The 15,579-nt window shown below is 38.4% G+C and overlaps 1 protein-coding gene across 10 annotated transcripts in view; it reads right to left on the bottom strand.

The window, feature by feature from the left end:
* LOC127352916 (pleckstrin homology domain-containing family A member 7) overlaps positions 1-15,579 on the bottom strand; it is a 130,440-nt gene that overhangs the window by 100,464 nt on the left and 14,397 nt on the right. Inside the window, exon 1 of one of the 10 annotated variants that reach the window (XM_051381783.1) lies at positions 12,772-13,316. The exons of the other annotated variants lie outside the window; for them this stretch is intronic. Within the exon in view, the coding sequence (XP_051237743.1) occupies positions 12,772-12,923 (152 nt within the window). The 5' untranslated portion in view covers positions 12,924-13,316. Of the gene's footprint in view, positions 1-12,771; positions 13,317-15,579 lie in introns of those variants that run through there. 10 annotated transcript variants of the gene reach the window in all.

Here is a 15,579-nt window from a genome sequence, read left to right as displayed (position 1 = left end):
CTTTTCATCATGCCTTGAGGCCTCGCATCTCTCCATCTCACCAGCTAGAATATGACACCACAATTAGAAGAAATCTTTTACATGCAGGATCAGATCCAGAGTTAAGAGGAAAGCAAAGACACTTTCTTCAAAGGATTTGAATTGACTGGATTTGATCGTCTCCCTGTATCTGATTAGCAAGGCATGCATTGGTTCTAACAACAGTGGTGAAACAGAGATTCACACACCTGAGGCACACAACTTTGCATTATCAAATCAGAAGAATATTAAGATGAATTGAGAAAACTTGTCTGTTGGCAATATTTTAGCTGCTTACCTGAAAGCCACATGTCATATATGGGACCTGGGTCAAGTAGAGCTGAATGGTTTAGGGAAAGGGAAGGCCTACAAGGGAAGGGAAAGTTTGGTCTTTGGTGCAATATAGCATTTTCAGTACTCCAGAAGTGTATTACTGATCTAAATCAGAGGTCTTAAACTGTTTTGAGAGTGGAAAGGGAGAAAATTGTCAAGGGCTGCTCTGTATAGCTGTAAATGCTTTCAATAGAATAACATAGCGATGTGTATTTTCATATACAGGGTTGAACCAGTTTGATTTGGGATTGCAATTGTGGGTGTGGAAGTAATTTTTTTTTTCTGTGACAGTGGTATTAACACTGAAGGATGAGAAATCTACTCATATAAACTGAGAGTCAATTTACTCAGCTCTCCTAATCAATCATTTGAGACAGAGAATTATCGCCAAATGCAGAAGGCAGAATAGGGAAGCATGGTCTCAACTTTGAACATGTTATAGCTAGTCTCAATATCATTTTTAATTAATAAAAAGATTTCAGTAATGTGTGTATTTTTGTATTTTTTGACACAATGGAACTCATTTGTACACTTTGTAGTAGTGTAGTGTAGTAAGTGTTATGGGGAAATGCTCTGTGGGTATCTAATGGGCTACTTGTGGTGTATACCCATCATAATCATTCATTCATCATAATCAAACAATGCAGGGGCACTTTCATGAAAGAAGATTACCAATTCAACACAATATTAGATAAGTCGCATATTCAATACTTTTCAAAAAAACAACATTCATCGCCATGGTAACGGCTGTGCATGTAGAGGCAGCGGTAGCGCCTCCTTGTTTAAATCTGTATTTGTTTCCACTTTATTGCTGAAAACATCATTGAATGATGTCTGATTGGATTTCGTTTTGAAGGGCTAAGCCAAAATTGTTGAGATGAACTGGATCAGAGGATTTTCACTGTGGCAACTTCTGAAAATTCAGATTGAGTTGAAGCGGATGCACACTGTTTCTGTCAATCTTTTTATATGAGGATGAAACCATATTTTCATCACTATCTTGTTACTTCTGTTTACATTTCCCCAGACACAAATTCAAAGAATGCTCTAAAAAGTTTATTTCCTGGGTGTATATGTGTATGTATATAAATAACTATATACTGTTTTAAGGTTTTCTACTACAAATGTAATTATCTTTTTCTGTGTGTAGCATGGAGGAACTGTAAACTTTAGAGGAGGATCAATAGGCAGAAACTGAATATAATATTTATGTTTTCATTAGTGTATCATCACTTGAATATAGGAACTGTTGGGTTTTCATTGCCTTACGACTACAGGTGCTGCTGGTCATCTCCCATGGAGGCCGCCATGTTGAATCGTCATGTTTTCACAGTAGCCCAGAACCACAGACCAAACACTGGCCACTATATTTTCTCCTACACACTTCACAGCCTGTTCTCATTCCCTGGTCACCTAATACAAACAGTGTTCGCTTAGTTGCAATCTGAAACTACTTCACTTCACCACTAGATACCCCTAAATCCTACCCACTGGCCCTTTCATTTTGTTGCACCACCCCATGTTGTATAATGATAAGGTACATTTCCTTGATCGCAGCTACATAGTTGTCCACACACAGTAACAATGGCCTGCTGGTGAAAAAGTTTTGATATCCGACTGATGACCCCAAATGATAAAGTTGACAGCTCTATACTTTCATTGTTTGAGCTAATATTAGTTTCACAGACTGACAGGTCACTTCCAAAGGAATTACAAATGCCAAAATGCCAAATGCCATCTAAAACTTTCACCAGTTTGTTAAAACACATAATTATGTGAGCTGTGATTAAAAAGCTCTTGCATTGTGAATATTTTCCTCTTTCACATTGCAATTCTAATTAAAAAATGTAATTTCTTGTTCAGCTCTAGATTAAAAAGGAAACGTATCTTAGATATTCAGCTTTTTAAAGTTTCATTGTCTCTATGATGTTATTGTCATACTATATTATTTCTTACTGGCAGAATTGACTACAGACTGGCTCTTTACTCACATACACACACTGAAATGCCCTATTAGTATGCTAAGAAGGCATGCATAATCCACAAAGACAGAATGAAACTGTAATGATCCGGTTGAGAAAACTGGGCTGTTACAGCAGTAAATTGTAATGAGATACAACATGAGAAATAGAATATAAACAGCAGCATATCAACCTGTGGGTTGTGTAAACGGTGTCAAAGGACAATTGTACCACTGACATTGCAAATGTAGGCAAGTATGTGTGAATATGTGATAAGATGTGGTTTATTAGGTATGGACAATCATAATGAGATCAGTTGCTGCCACAACTAGTAGGCTAATGTGCATCATATTTACCAGTCCAGCACACAACAAAACACATCTCTCTATGCATTAAGAATCTCATACACAAAAGGAAAGAAGCGACATGACTCTCCCTTTTTGTAAATCAAAAGACATAAGCTCATTCTCCCTCTACAAAGAGGCTCAGGTTCAAAGTCGAGTAGTTCTTAGAGCCACAGACAAACCAGACTTTTTTCAAGACAAAAAAAAAAAACTGCAAAGAATTTTTCATTACACTTAAATTATGCAGGACATCATCAATCGATGACTGAATAATCCCTTTCAGAAGTATTTGTCAGTATTTGCCACTCAAAACTTAAGCGTCTCTGCAAAAGTATGTCTTGATGGATTTTTTTTAGTTGAATGCATTTGAACAAATTTGATTCAGTAAATGGATAAAATACTGAATTAAATAAAATGCAGTCTTGATATTTTATAAATCCAAACCCCACTTACAGGGTTTGGGTGATAGTGATGTGTACTACTGTCTGTCTTTTTTTAATACTTTTTTAAAAATAATTCATTACAAATCCAAATCAAATGATTAAATTTGTAGCGATCAAAACATTGCAAGTTCATGGAGGGATTGGTCAATTACTGATTGTTAACATGGCCAACAACAAGTTAGGGAAATTGCTTAAAACATGCATTCCTTGATAAAACCCCTCTTATTTTGAAAAAAATACAACTTTCCATTGTATTTGAGGCATTGCTGCTTCCATGGAAATAAAGTGGATTTAATTAGAGATTTTTAGAGTTTAAATGCGTTGTGTAACAACAAGGGAGTGATCAATAGTGCAAGGCTAAACAAAAACCAAGAACATCCTAGTCATACAGTGTTTTCTGGTTTGGACTTGTACTATAACCCTGCAGTTCTGCTCAAAATAGTGCAGCAGAGATACTTTGTATCTTCCATCACTCTGCAATCTCAACTCTTAAAGCAATTCACGTCACCCTCTGCTTCCTAAATCACTTTCGTTTCCTCATTTCGTTCCTCTATTATACCTAATATAATCATTTTTTGAAGAAGAAAACATCCCTTCAACCACTTACTCTATTGTAGCACCTATTTATAAAAATTATTTTACCAACACTTCAGAATTCTAGTCATACTGCCAGGGCAATTCAGCTCTATGACTTAATACAACTTTAGTGAAATTACTTAAATTAACCTGAAGTTAATCTCATTCTGTTGCAATATTCTATGGTGCACTGCCCATGAGTGTCAGCTAATAACTGCAATATGAAAAATCATCCTTAACAGGAGGCATTCAAATCAGGCTTTCCAAATTATTAACACCACCGCTGCTTCTCTCAATGCTACCAATAATTGCATAATGATATTGTCTCAGTGAACCAATGGAGTCAAGTAAACAAAAAATGAAGATCCATTAGATCTCTTACAATGCTTACTGACTTTGCAGTGGTATCTAAACCCCAGGCCCTACAGTGTATTTGATCTGCTTGAGATAAGAGCATCTCAAATTGATATTATTCATAATATTAACATAACTTTGCCTCTGAACTAATACTATAAAAAGCTATTATGTTGTGTGCATCTCCTTTATTCTGGTTTCTGAACTGGATTCACTTGGATTCTGATTGAAATGGTAATGACCAGTCCCTTGCTGCTTCTCTGTGACTGAGGAATGAGGCAGCTCAACCTCCCCACCCAAAAGTGACCTCTTTCAGTTAGCCTTCAAAGGGCCTTGACAGTGAATGGCCCGACAGTCACTGCCAGGAACAGAAGAAGAGCTCACTGTCAGTCCATCACCGGTGGTGGTGACACGAAACGAAATTCAAGGTTACACTTTACTGTTTCCGATTAAGTGTGAAAACAAGTCACTGAAGAGGTCAGACAGACAGATATATGAGGGTGTCATCAGTAGAGTAATAAAACAGGACGAATGAAATAGAAACACAAAGCAGAGTGACAAATACATGAAGCAAACAGAGCGGAAGCATTCAAAAATAACTCTAAAAGTGAAAAATGTACACTCGTGTTGACAATTCAGAGATACCTGAGGCAAATGCGTTGCATGTGTCTTAGCCCTTATTTCCTGTTGATTAAAATATACCTAGCATCTGTTAATTGGTCTCATTTACCACTAAGTGTGTGCTATAATGAGCCTTTTTTTGTTTGGTGGCGGGTCTAATGAGGCATTCAAAATTACCCTACTGGAAGAGGGAGCGTAACGCATGAACAAAGGGTAGTAGGAGTGTTTTTAATGGCATTCATGTTCAGCAAAGCCTTTCACTTTGTGAAAAATGGGAAAATTTTCCACATGCTCATCTTTCTGTCATCGCCTCGCCATTGTTTGGAAGTGTCACATGATCATACAGTGAAGGTCAATAGTTAATCACAGGTAAATTGAAAGAGCAGAGCTGCTGAGTGCTGAAGTCTTGTTTCATTGCTTTACAATGTCTCCAACAGTCGCCAAAAGACCAAGAGCAACAAAAAGACATCTGTAGGCCTACTTTTTATTAAAATGCCAAGGACTGGGACAAATGCTTATCTGTAAAACACTATACGTGAATGTATTCTCCTTTTGCTGTATTCAAAGCAGGTCAAATACCTCACATAGCATATGTTAAACAGAAATTGCCAAGAATGAAGGTAAAGCATCTGCACCTTCATTCTTTATAAGCACTCATGCTGTAGGCAAAGTTAACTATGTCATATAGCCAAGGGCGTACGTTCCACTGGGAATGGGATTGTCAAACACCCCCCTCGCTTTTCAAAATCCTTTTGTGCACTTTTATTGTTTCAGGTTGATTTTATAACATTACAAAAATGTTGATATTCATCTCAGTCACCTTAAGTTATTACCATGTGATGAAAGCAATGAGCAGCAGCGAGTACTGCAGTGCAGACTTTTTTACAACATTAGTGGACAGAACCCATGGGTAACCTGCAAAAACATTGTGTAACAGGTTGAAAAACATGTTTACATAAATTCACAGGTACGGACACAGGTAAAAAAAAAAAAAAAAAAGGATTAAATGTGGGCAGAAAGCGGTGGGAACAAAAATGTCAGAAAATGCTATTTTTAGAAGCATCAAAGTCAGTGATTAATTCAGCCAAATAGATGACAGTTAATTATGACAGTTAATATCTGAATTGTGTGTTTCTACATGTTACACTTCTAACTGCGCAAGTAAAAATATGAATGTGTGTAGCACGGGTCAGGTCATAGTAACGGGTCGGGTCCAGATTTGACTTGAGATAATTGCGGGTAACAGGTTGGTTCTAGTACTGAGCTCTGCGGGGGCGGGTGGGTGCAAGTTATGCAAAACTGGACCCATGTAGGACTCACAACATCAGCTGAAAGTGAAAGAGTAAAGCAGCGCTCCCTAAAGAAAAGATGCAAATACATTATCTACATTATCAGAAATCTGAAATATTATCAGGATTCTATAAAAGAAACTAAAAATGATTCAGGTTTATTGCATTAAGCATGCATAGGTTTATATAGTATTGATTTTTTTATACTATAATTATTAAGCACAATGCAGAGAGAGAGAGACAGAAGATAGAGAGTGTATGATGATTCATACCGAAAGATATCCAAATGGCAAGTGCTCTAATGTTGCAGAGTCCAGGTCTCTTTGCATAAATTACTTGCTCACTGCTGGTGGTAAAGTTTTTTATTTCTCTACTACATTTCCAATTCACCACCTTCTGTGGATGAAGAAATGGCTGTAACAGACAAGATAGTTCAATTAAGACAAATAGAATAAAACTCCAGCAGTTCAATCAGGGAAATGGGATGTTAGCCCCAGTTTAGGGTGGAAATAAAAATAAAAAACTTTTTTTTAACTTTATTTAAAATGTCTGTGTAAGATCCACTTAAGACACCACGAACCAGCTAACCCATCTACAAACAGAAAAAAAAATTATGTTAAAAACATCTGCGTTTCCATCAACTTAATTCTTTCTTCTTACCTAATTCATGTGCACCAGTTCAAGCTATTCTGCGCAATTAAATGCTAATGAACATTTGGTCACAAAATAAAACATCTGCGTAAACAATTTGCATTTATGATTATGATTTGCATGTGTAACAGCCAGTTAGGCAGACACATTAGGTCTAGACTCAATACCAGAATAGCTGTGTGGCGATGGCTGCAGTCTTCCAAAGTAAAGAGAAAAGATACCTTGCATGAGAAAAACTGATGACTCAACAGAGTAGTCAAACAACAATCTCGTAAAACAACCTTAGATCCAACTCTGCTTTAGTGATGTGCGATACACCAATGGTTCATTATGTCCATAGTGTCCTGCTGTCCAAAATGTCCAGCTGGGGTGTGCATATGTCATCCGAATGTTAAATGACTAACAGGGTGAACTAGATTTTGTGTCATTGTGTGTCAGTGTTATATATGTGTGTCAGTGTTATATATGTTATGTTATATATGAATAACAAGTTGGATGACTAGAGGAGCAGGCATTGTACTATATGTGAGGATTCACTGCTTTCTATCATTGTGAACTGAATTATTTAGGTTCTGGACTGTTTATCAGATACAACAAGAAATGTGAATACTGTATGTCAACTTGAACTCTGCACATTTTTCTGGCATTATATAGATGAATTGATCCCCCTACATTATACACTGCATTACTTCAACTTAAAAGCTGTTGTGTATGTACTGTACATTATAACGTGCAACACAAAATATTTAACTGGTTATTCATATTGTAACATCTACTGCTTTGATAGCTCTGTGAATATACTCTTCAACACTTCCTATTATCTCTCTGAGGCGTAAAAACTATCCACAAATCAGAACTGTAAAAAAAAAAAAAAAAAAAAAAAGCAGGAGATTTTTCTATTTAACTGCCTCCTGCCACAGTGTGTGGTTTATCGATACAATACCCCAGGGGATTAGACAAAAGCAGTCCTTTTACTAATGGACTGCTTTTTACTGCTAACCTGATTCAGTCAAACACACAGTGCTTGGCGGCGACCAAACAGCCAATTCACTACCTGAATACCAAACAGGCTGGCCAATAAGTAGACAGCCTGTCAGGCAAAAACACTGACAGAAATGTGTGACTGAACGTGTCCCAGTGGCTTGGCAGACTATTTTGAACTATATACATGGATTCAATGGTCTGGGTGTTTTAGACGAGGATACCAAAAAAGTCCACCATTCTTTCTCAATACTGCAAGAATATTAAAACCTCTGCAGATTATTGACAAATATAAACAGATAAAACAGTAATCCGTTCATCTGCAAGAACATTCTCAGACACTTCAGCTAAAAAGGGACATTTTCTTATCTTTTCTTTCTTATTAATGTATGTTGTGTGGTAATAACAAAAAAAAGAAAAAGAAAATTAAATAAATGTGTGTAAATTATATCAAGAAATCTTGGAGTAACAGTGGAATCAGATCTAATCTCTAGGCTGCATAGCTTACTTATCATGATGGGCCACTGAAGCAGTGTTTTTGTTGAGTACTCTATTCAATTTCATCTTGTATTACTTTTTAATCTGATTAATTTGCCTAATTACAGTCCTGAATTTTGAATTCTGACCTTGCATTAAAATAATTCCATTTGATTCTACACAGTGGATACAGATTTTGGTACAATTGTCAGGTATCCTGAACAGAATCAGTACTGGAGAAGAAAAACATTGGTGCATCACTAATAGCACCACTCCAAAATCACAAAAAAACTTTAAAATATGGCTTCAGTTTACAATAGTATTTCTTGGTGTATGAAATAAAATGATAAACCATAATATTGAGGTTTTGTTTTCTGCCAAGTCAGATCTTAAAACATATATCAAAAATGCAGAATCAGAGGATTTGTGTCAGAGCAAGAACTATAAACATATATCCAAACTCCTATTTGTAGTAGGTTAGACTATTATGTCAATCATTTCTTAATGTAGGTCTTCCCAAAAAGCTCTCAGACAACTTCTGAGAGCTTTTCATTTGAATTCTGTTAAGAGTCATAAAAAAAACAAAAGAAGTGAACACAACAGAGCATTGACATCCATATTCCAGTTTATATCTCTGACAGTCTTCTGCCTGAACCTTCTCAGCTCAGGTCATCTAGCAGCACTCTAAAACTTGCTCCCTGAGCCAAAACCAAAACATCAAAAAGCAGCATTTATTTATGAAACACAGAGCTGCTACATCTAGAGGGAAAGACTTGATCACCTTTAACAACAGCTTTAAATATATATGTTTTTCATTAATTTTAACTCGGTCTGAGGCACTTAGACCATTACCCACCCTGTAAATAGGGTATTGGGTCCTTTATTTTATTTAGGTCTTCAAAGTCTCATGTTGTATTTATGCTGTATTTTTTATCAACCGTCTTCCATGCTGTTTGCTAATAACTTAAATGTCTTTATCTATGTTATGTGTTATATAAATACATTTGCTTTTTGTGAAATTAGAAACTAAGCTGGTGAAGTGGATCTTCCACAGGAATTTACCAGCACCCACGCATGAGACAGACTACAGTGGGGACTTTGTTCATACGCTGGAGTGAGTGCATAAACAAATCTGGCATATAAACAGGTTAAACGCTTGAGGGAGACATGGTGACAACCATTTCCCATTTCCGTCATGATTAAATCAATATTATTACTGTCTGTGAGTCAAAAGGCTTTACAAAAGGGCACCATGGGGGGGGGGGGGGAATCGAAAGGCAAGTCCTTCTCATTTTGATTCTGCGGTAATCATCAAGTGTCACATCAAGAGAGCATTAAGTAGCTAAATCTCCCTCCTGAATAACTGACTACATCTCCACATACAAAAGCAACAGCCCTCCACCCATGACAGACATTGAAGCTGACAGAATTAGACGCCTCTAGAGAGCTACTCCTACCACCGGTGCAGGAAGAAACGCACAGAGAACAAAGTGTTTCCAGTGTCAAACACGAAACCATCTTGCTCTGTGGTGTCGGCAATGGCTGTCTTGTAATACACTCAGCACCAATGATTTATACCAATATTTCTGCTTTCACAGATTTTCGCAATACAGAACAAAAGACTCCCGTACACTGTATGAGCAGTACCAGACAGATAGCTGGAGTAGGGCACAATTTTTAGCCAAAATAATATATATTTAAGTATTCAGTCTTGTGTAGTATCTCCTAGTACTCCGTCCTCTGAGTTTCTGTGGATAGGTTCTGTCAGCTGAGAGCCTAGAATGTAAATTGGGTTTGTGTGTGTTTATACAGTACAATATTAAGGCAATCAGTGAGTGTTCTTGAAACACCTGGCCAATGCCTCTCTTCTGCACCACAAGTGTGTTTCTGTATTTCAGGATTTCACTGATACAGGGTGATAAGGGTTAATGGTACATTGGTTAAAAAAAAAAAAAAAAAAAAAACAAAACACAACAGCAGGGAAAACAAAAAAAGGTAGAAAATGTATTTTGAAAAATGCAAACATTTAACAGTAGCTCATTTGTTCTGTTCAATTCTTACAGTAACTCAAATATCACACATCACATATATCTCACATAATATTGTCAATAAGAAAATGAATAACAAATAAATAACACTAATGTCAGTAATGCTCTATCCTCCATCTGTGTAGAGGGGCTGCTGCTGTAAATGACATGTTTAAAATGTTTCCACAGACACACCCGACTTCAGTTGAACAATGTCGGCATACAGTCGGACACTGATCACTATCACTGACTGACAGGCAACAACTGGTGCACTGCCAGAACTTCCCAAGTAAAATTCACGCTGTACAATTCCTGTTCCCCCCTGAGTGCGAGTAGTCGACATAAATAGGCTATTTTGACAGTAAGTGTTTGGGTCAAAGGGAGTACCAAACTAAGGCAGTTACACCCTAACTGATACATTACTTATATACAGAGGCTGAATAAAACAACAGAAACACTTAACAATGCAACAACAATACGCAGCCCTAAAATAATGCTTGATAAAAGTTCAGAATGTTCCATTTCTGTTGACTGTGTGAGAAAGATGTATGAGTGAAATGATGATGGGCTTTTGAAGACCATGCTAACAACTACAAGGTAAAGATATCTCAGTCTGTGCTGCATACATTTTCACCATGCAAGTACAATATTATTTGGCTGGATTTAGGTGTAAATTATGTCCACCTCTTATGTTAGAGTTTAGTTTTTGATAACAGTACATATAAAAATCATAGTAGTTCACAAAAGCTTATTATGCAACATTAAAAATGTGTTGGATTATTAAATGCAGATTGAACAATTGGTGTCATTTTAAGCTCTCAAATGTATTTTTAATTGGCCATTTGGTCATTTGAAAACTGCTTTTGAATAGTGACCCATCATCCACTCCACACCATGTTTTTCATACAGCGAATTTACATGAATCTACCTTTTTATATCTGGATAAAAGTAATACATTTTTTCTCTCTCTACCACACTTTCATTTCCAGCTACTGTGTTTGATTAAGAATAAATAAACCTTACACTCAAGATGGGTCATCAAGCCGGCTGGCATATTTAGCCTCTCGCATAGCCTGCATATTTACCGTACTCAGCTCTCTAAATGTAAAATAGTGGTACTTGGGTTTGTTGCAAATCCCCACACAGGTGTTTTGAAATTCAAATTGTTTCTGGGGGCACATGTGGATATTCAGATATTCAGATTCCATCTGGCCCACGCATTTTACCTACATTGTAGAGCAAATAAAGCATCTATTTCTAAGAAAAGCTTCCATTTGGACATCCAAGCATTGAAAACAGTGCAGTTTAGCTGATGCTTGGGTTTGTGACAAACTGATGCCAGGTTCTGTCTGGATTTAGGAATAAAGTCACAATTGTGTCTGCAAGACAATGGCAGATTAATGTAGCAAAAGTCTATAAGCCACCATGGCGGGTGTTGTGGCCGCCCCATAAGTAGAAGAAAGAGCCGGATAGGAGCCATGCCTGCCTAGCTTTGACTTGAGGCTGCTCCTGGCTAATGTCCGGTTTGGACTAAATGGGATTCAGGCTGGACAAACGACAGGAAATCTGAGACTGTTGTCCCAACATCTTTACAGAGGCTTGCTCCATCAACATCCCGGATCAGACACTCGACGGGCAGGCCGTGTTCCAAGCCTACAGAGCGCGCAGTAGGCGGATTCTGTGTTTACATCGATGATCCTTGATGTTTAAACATGGTGATGGATACTGTTTCTTTTCATGTGAAGATGAAACCATATTATAGACGCTATCTTGTTGCTGTTGTTGCCCCAAAAAATGCACTGCAGAATTATTTCCTGGGTGTATACCTGTATGTGTATATGTATATAAATGAATTGTATGTATCGGTTTACTTATTTTATTTTCTATGTTAATCTATGAATTTAATTATCCTTTTCAGAGAATAGCATGTGTAGCATGAAGGAACTGCAAACGTTCATTTAAAATACATTTCCTTGATTCCTTTGAATCCTTGATTGATTGTTTGATCATTTCTAGGACAATACGTCCTCCTCTTTTATCCTTGTTTCTTCAGCCTTGCCTGTCTCCCACAACAGGAGGCAATCCACCTTCTTTATGGTCTGACCAGTTGAGTGAGGCTAAGGAAAGTGCTGAGCATGCCTGTAAAGCTGTCATACAGCTCTTGTCTAGCTGAATTAATTTTATGTTTGCATTCAGCTGGGGATCAATGTCAGTGTGTGTGTGTGTGTGTGTGTGTGTGTGTGTGTGTTTACAGTAAAAACTTCACCCTGCCAGGCAAAGCTACAACTGGTGCTTAGTGTGTGTGTGTGTGTGTGTGTGTGTGTGTGTGTGTGTGTGTGTGTGTCTATGTTCAGTTGTATATTGGAGTCACATAACATTCGCTAACAGATACACCCACGACATCCATGTGTGTGTGTGCCCACTTTTATGTCTCTTATGTCCTGTTTCATTGCCATAAAACTGACAAACTAACCACACACAACTTGTTTTATTATGTGCCGACAGGGCGATGTACTGTACCGAAGGGAACTGTGTTTCTCCCGGAAACACAGAAGCTAACGAGCTGTAATCCACTTCATGCTCCTCAGGCAAAACAGAGAAAACTCCCACCACCATAAAGACTCGTGGGATATGGGATCAAACTGACATTACGACAGTTAGCAGTGTCAAGATATAGTATTTCATGACGGGCTTACCTTGTGTCACACGTCAGATCCCATGTGGAAAATTCATGATTATCAAGGTTAGTGACCACCTTGGTTGTCTCCGGCCAGGTGGAGTGTCGTTTGATGGGTACCAGCTCGTGACCGGTCTCCCGTGTGGGGTCACGGCTGCAGCAGGTACCCATCCTTCCACAACAAAGGACCTCTTTGCTGAATGATGAGAGACTTTATCTCTCTGAAACCTCACTTGTAGCTGCTGCTCTTGATTTAGCTTCCCTTTGACCAGAGTTTCATCTCCTGTGAATTGAATTCTACTAAAGTATTACCTTCAACCTTTCACTGCTGTCCCTCTCACCACTCTTTTGTCCATCCTCTCAAATAAACATAATCTTTTTGCTTCTTGCTCTTTTCCCAGTCCATTGCTTTCCACTGTCCCAACCAGTGTCACCCCTTCTTCCCCTGTCCTCTCTGTCTCCGACCTCCCCAATGCTCCTCACATGATTTCTCTCTCTCCGAGCTGCATTGCTAATGTTTTGGTGGCCTGGCTCTGGCAGCCTTTCCCTCCTCCTTACGCTAACAGAAGTGTTACTGTCTCCCACGACCAGCCAGACTTTAAGAGCCACAACATTGTATTAACCATCTTGTTTTTTTCTCTCACTCACTATTTGCATCTGTGTCCTTCAATCCTTCCTTTGTATCTGTCCTTCTTTGCTCAGTGTTGGATACAGATGGAACCCACCCCCCCTGCACTTTCCACTCAACCAAGTGTTTCTTTTGGGCCACAGACAACAGTCATGAAGAGAAGAGCGAGGAAGGCTGGTTCTACACTGTGGATATGAGTGGGCTTGTCATGTGGAGAAATTCAACAAGTGTAGCAAGCTTTTGGTGCATGGTTTCATTTGCATATGGAGAATATAGGGATATCGTACACTATTTCACACATCTCAAATAAAAACAGCCTTTTTGCAAATATGGAATTTTAAAGGAAATTTCTGATCTTGAGTTGTATATACAATTTCAAAATGATGTGCTTTTTAAATAGTTTGCATTTGCTTCAAAGCTTTACTTTACTGCAAATTGCTGGTCTTAAGAACTAACGACACTGTGCTGTTTCTTGAAGTGGATTTTTTATTCATTCGTCTTTGATTGCACATATCTTGTTGATTTGTTTACTGCCACACTTCCTTCATGAACTGTGAGCCAGTCTCTTGCTCATTGCTCATAGTGTGACTTGTATTCACAGTGCACAACTGCTATTTTGAGAACAAGACAGGAAAAATTGAACCAGGGAAAAATCAAAGAACAGAGGAAAAACAAAATACAAGGGAGCAGTCAATGGTGTCCTTTAGATAGGTACTAAGTGATTGAGAGGTTGCAACAATTGTTTAAGACCACAGGAAGTAAAACTGAACAGACAGAGGGCACTTGGCTGGAGGAAAAAAACGTGCATATCATAAAATACAGGTAGTCAAAGGATTCTGTGTTTCCTCTATGCTGATTTTGGAGCGGCGGCCCGCCTCTGTTAAATTTCTGCCACCACGGTATCAGAAATGGGGCAGACGCACAATGTAGTCACGGTTGCCTTTTAAATGATCCTGCCGACATAATGCACCCCCGTTGGCTGCCGCTCACATTGCAATTTAACAACAAGTAGAACTATTCAGAGGTTATTGGGGCTGTCCAGTTTAACTCCACATACTGTGTTCGGACGGGCCTGCCTCCACTGCAAAAAAAAATCCTAGAGGAAACACTGGGATTCGCCATTTTTTCCAAATGTACTCCACAGGTAACAGGAACACTGTACACTGGCGTACTCTGAAGCTGATGTACTATACCCTCAAGCAAATCATTTGATCAAAGATGACCCAACCCGAGACCGTGGGCTATATTCTTGTTATTTCTTCTTCAAAGAAACTAATCTGACAAAGCCAATAGACCAACACAGAATATGGCATGGTAGCCCACCAGCACAAAACATATAACTTCTACTAGCTGATAAGCCACAGTTTTAGTGGCAATGGCAGGTAACTACCAACATATAACACTATAGCATATCCAAATAATAGGTTCTGTGCTCCTGTCTTGGTTAGTAGATCAACTTTGCCTTTTCCCAATATCGGCCAGATGAATGCAGCTGGTAAAATCAAAACTTCTTTCCCAGCTGAACTTGACAACAGTCAGAACACAACTTTGTTTAGGTGCAATCATGATGTGTTTAAAGAGGAGGTGTTGTGAAGGAAGACAATCACATCCACAGTAGATAATTATAGTGCTGTCCTGCTAGCCATCATGTGGTTTTGGTTAGTTTTATTTTGTTTCTGTCAAGTTTGAATGAAATGTTTTACAATGAGTTTACAGGGAAACCTCTCAATTCTGCTAGCTCCCTCCCTCTTAGCAAATTAAAAAATGCATCAGAGACCTGGAAAGGACAGTGACTTTAGTGGGCATGGCCATGACACTGTCCAGAGTGAGCAACAGACTGTCCACAGCAGTGTAGCAGGAACAGCAAGCCGGTAGTCAGAGCTAACCAGCCACTCTCTTTGTCCATGCTAGAAACAGAGTTTTTACAGTCACTAGAAGCACATTTATAAAAGTGTGCGTGGGATCGAGGTAAAGATTTCCATCCGGTGGTGCTTCCACAGGTGTCACAGGTTCCAATCATCGTACTAAGTAAATGGTTAGCAAAAACTGGCAGAAATTACTGTAAATGTTGGGTCTTAATCAGCATGTATATGAACATGAACACAGCAGTTTCTCCCACTCAAGACTCCCACTCAAAGCGGAGGCTGTCAGAGGTGGGCTGCCCTCCTCTGATTAAAAAATATATAAATGTCCTGACAT

This window comes from Dicentrarchus labrax, unplaced genomic scaffold, assembly GCF_905237075.1.
Source record: "Dicentrarchus labrax unplaced genomic scaffold, dlabrax2021, whole genome shotgun sequence".
NCBI lineage: Eukaryota > Metazoa > Chordata > Actinopteri > Moronidae > Dicentrarchus > Dicentrarchus labrax.
Note: the sequence above shows the minus strand (reverse complement) of the source record. Positions and strands in the feature narration are given on the sequence as shown.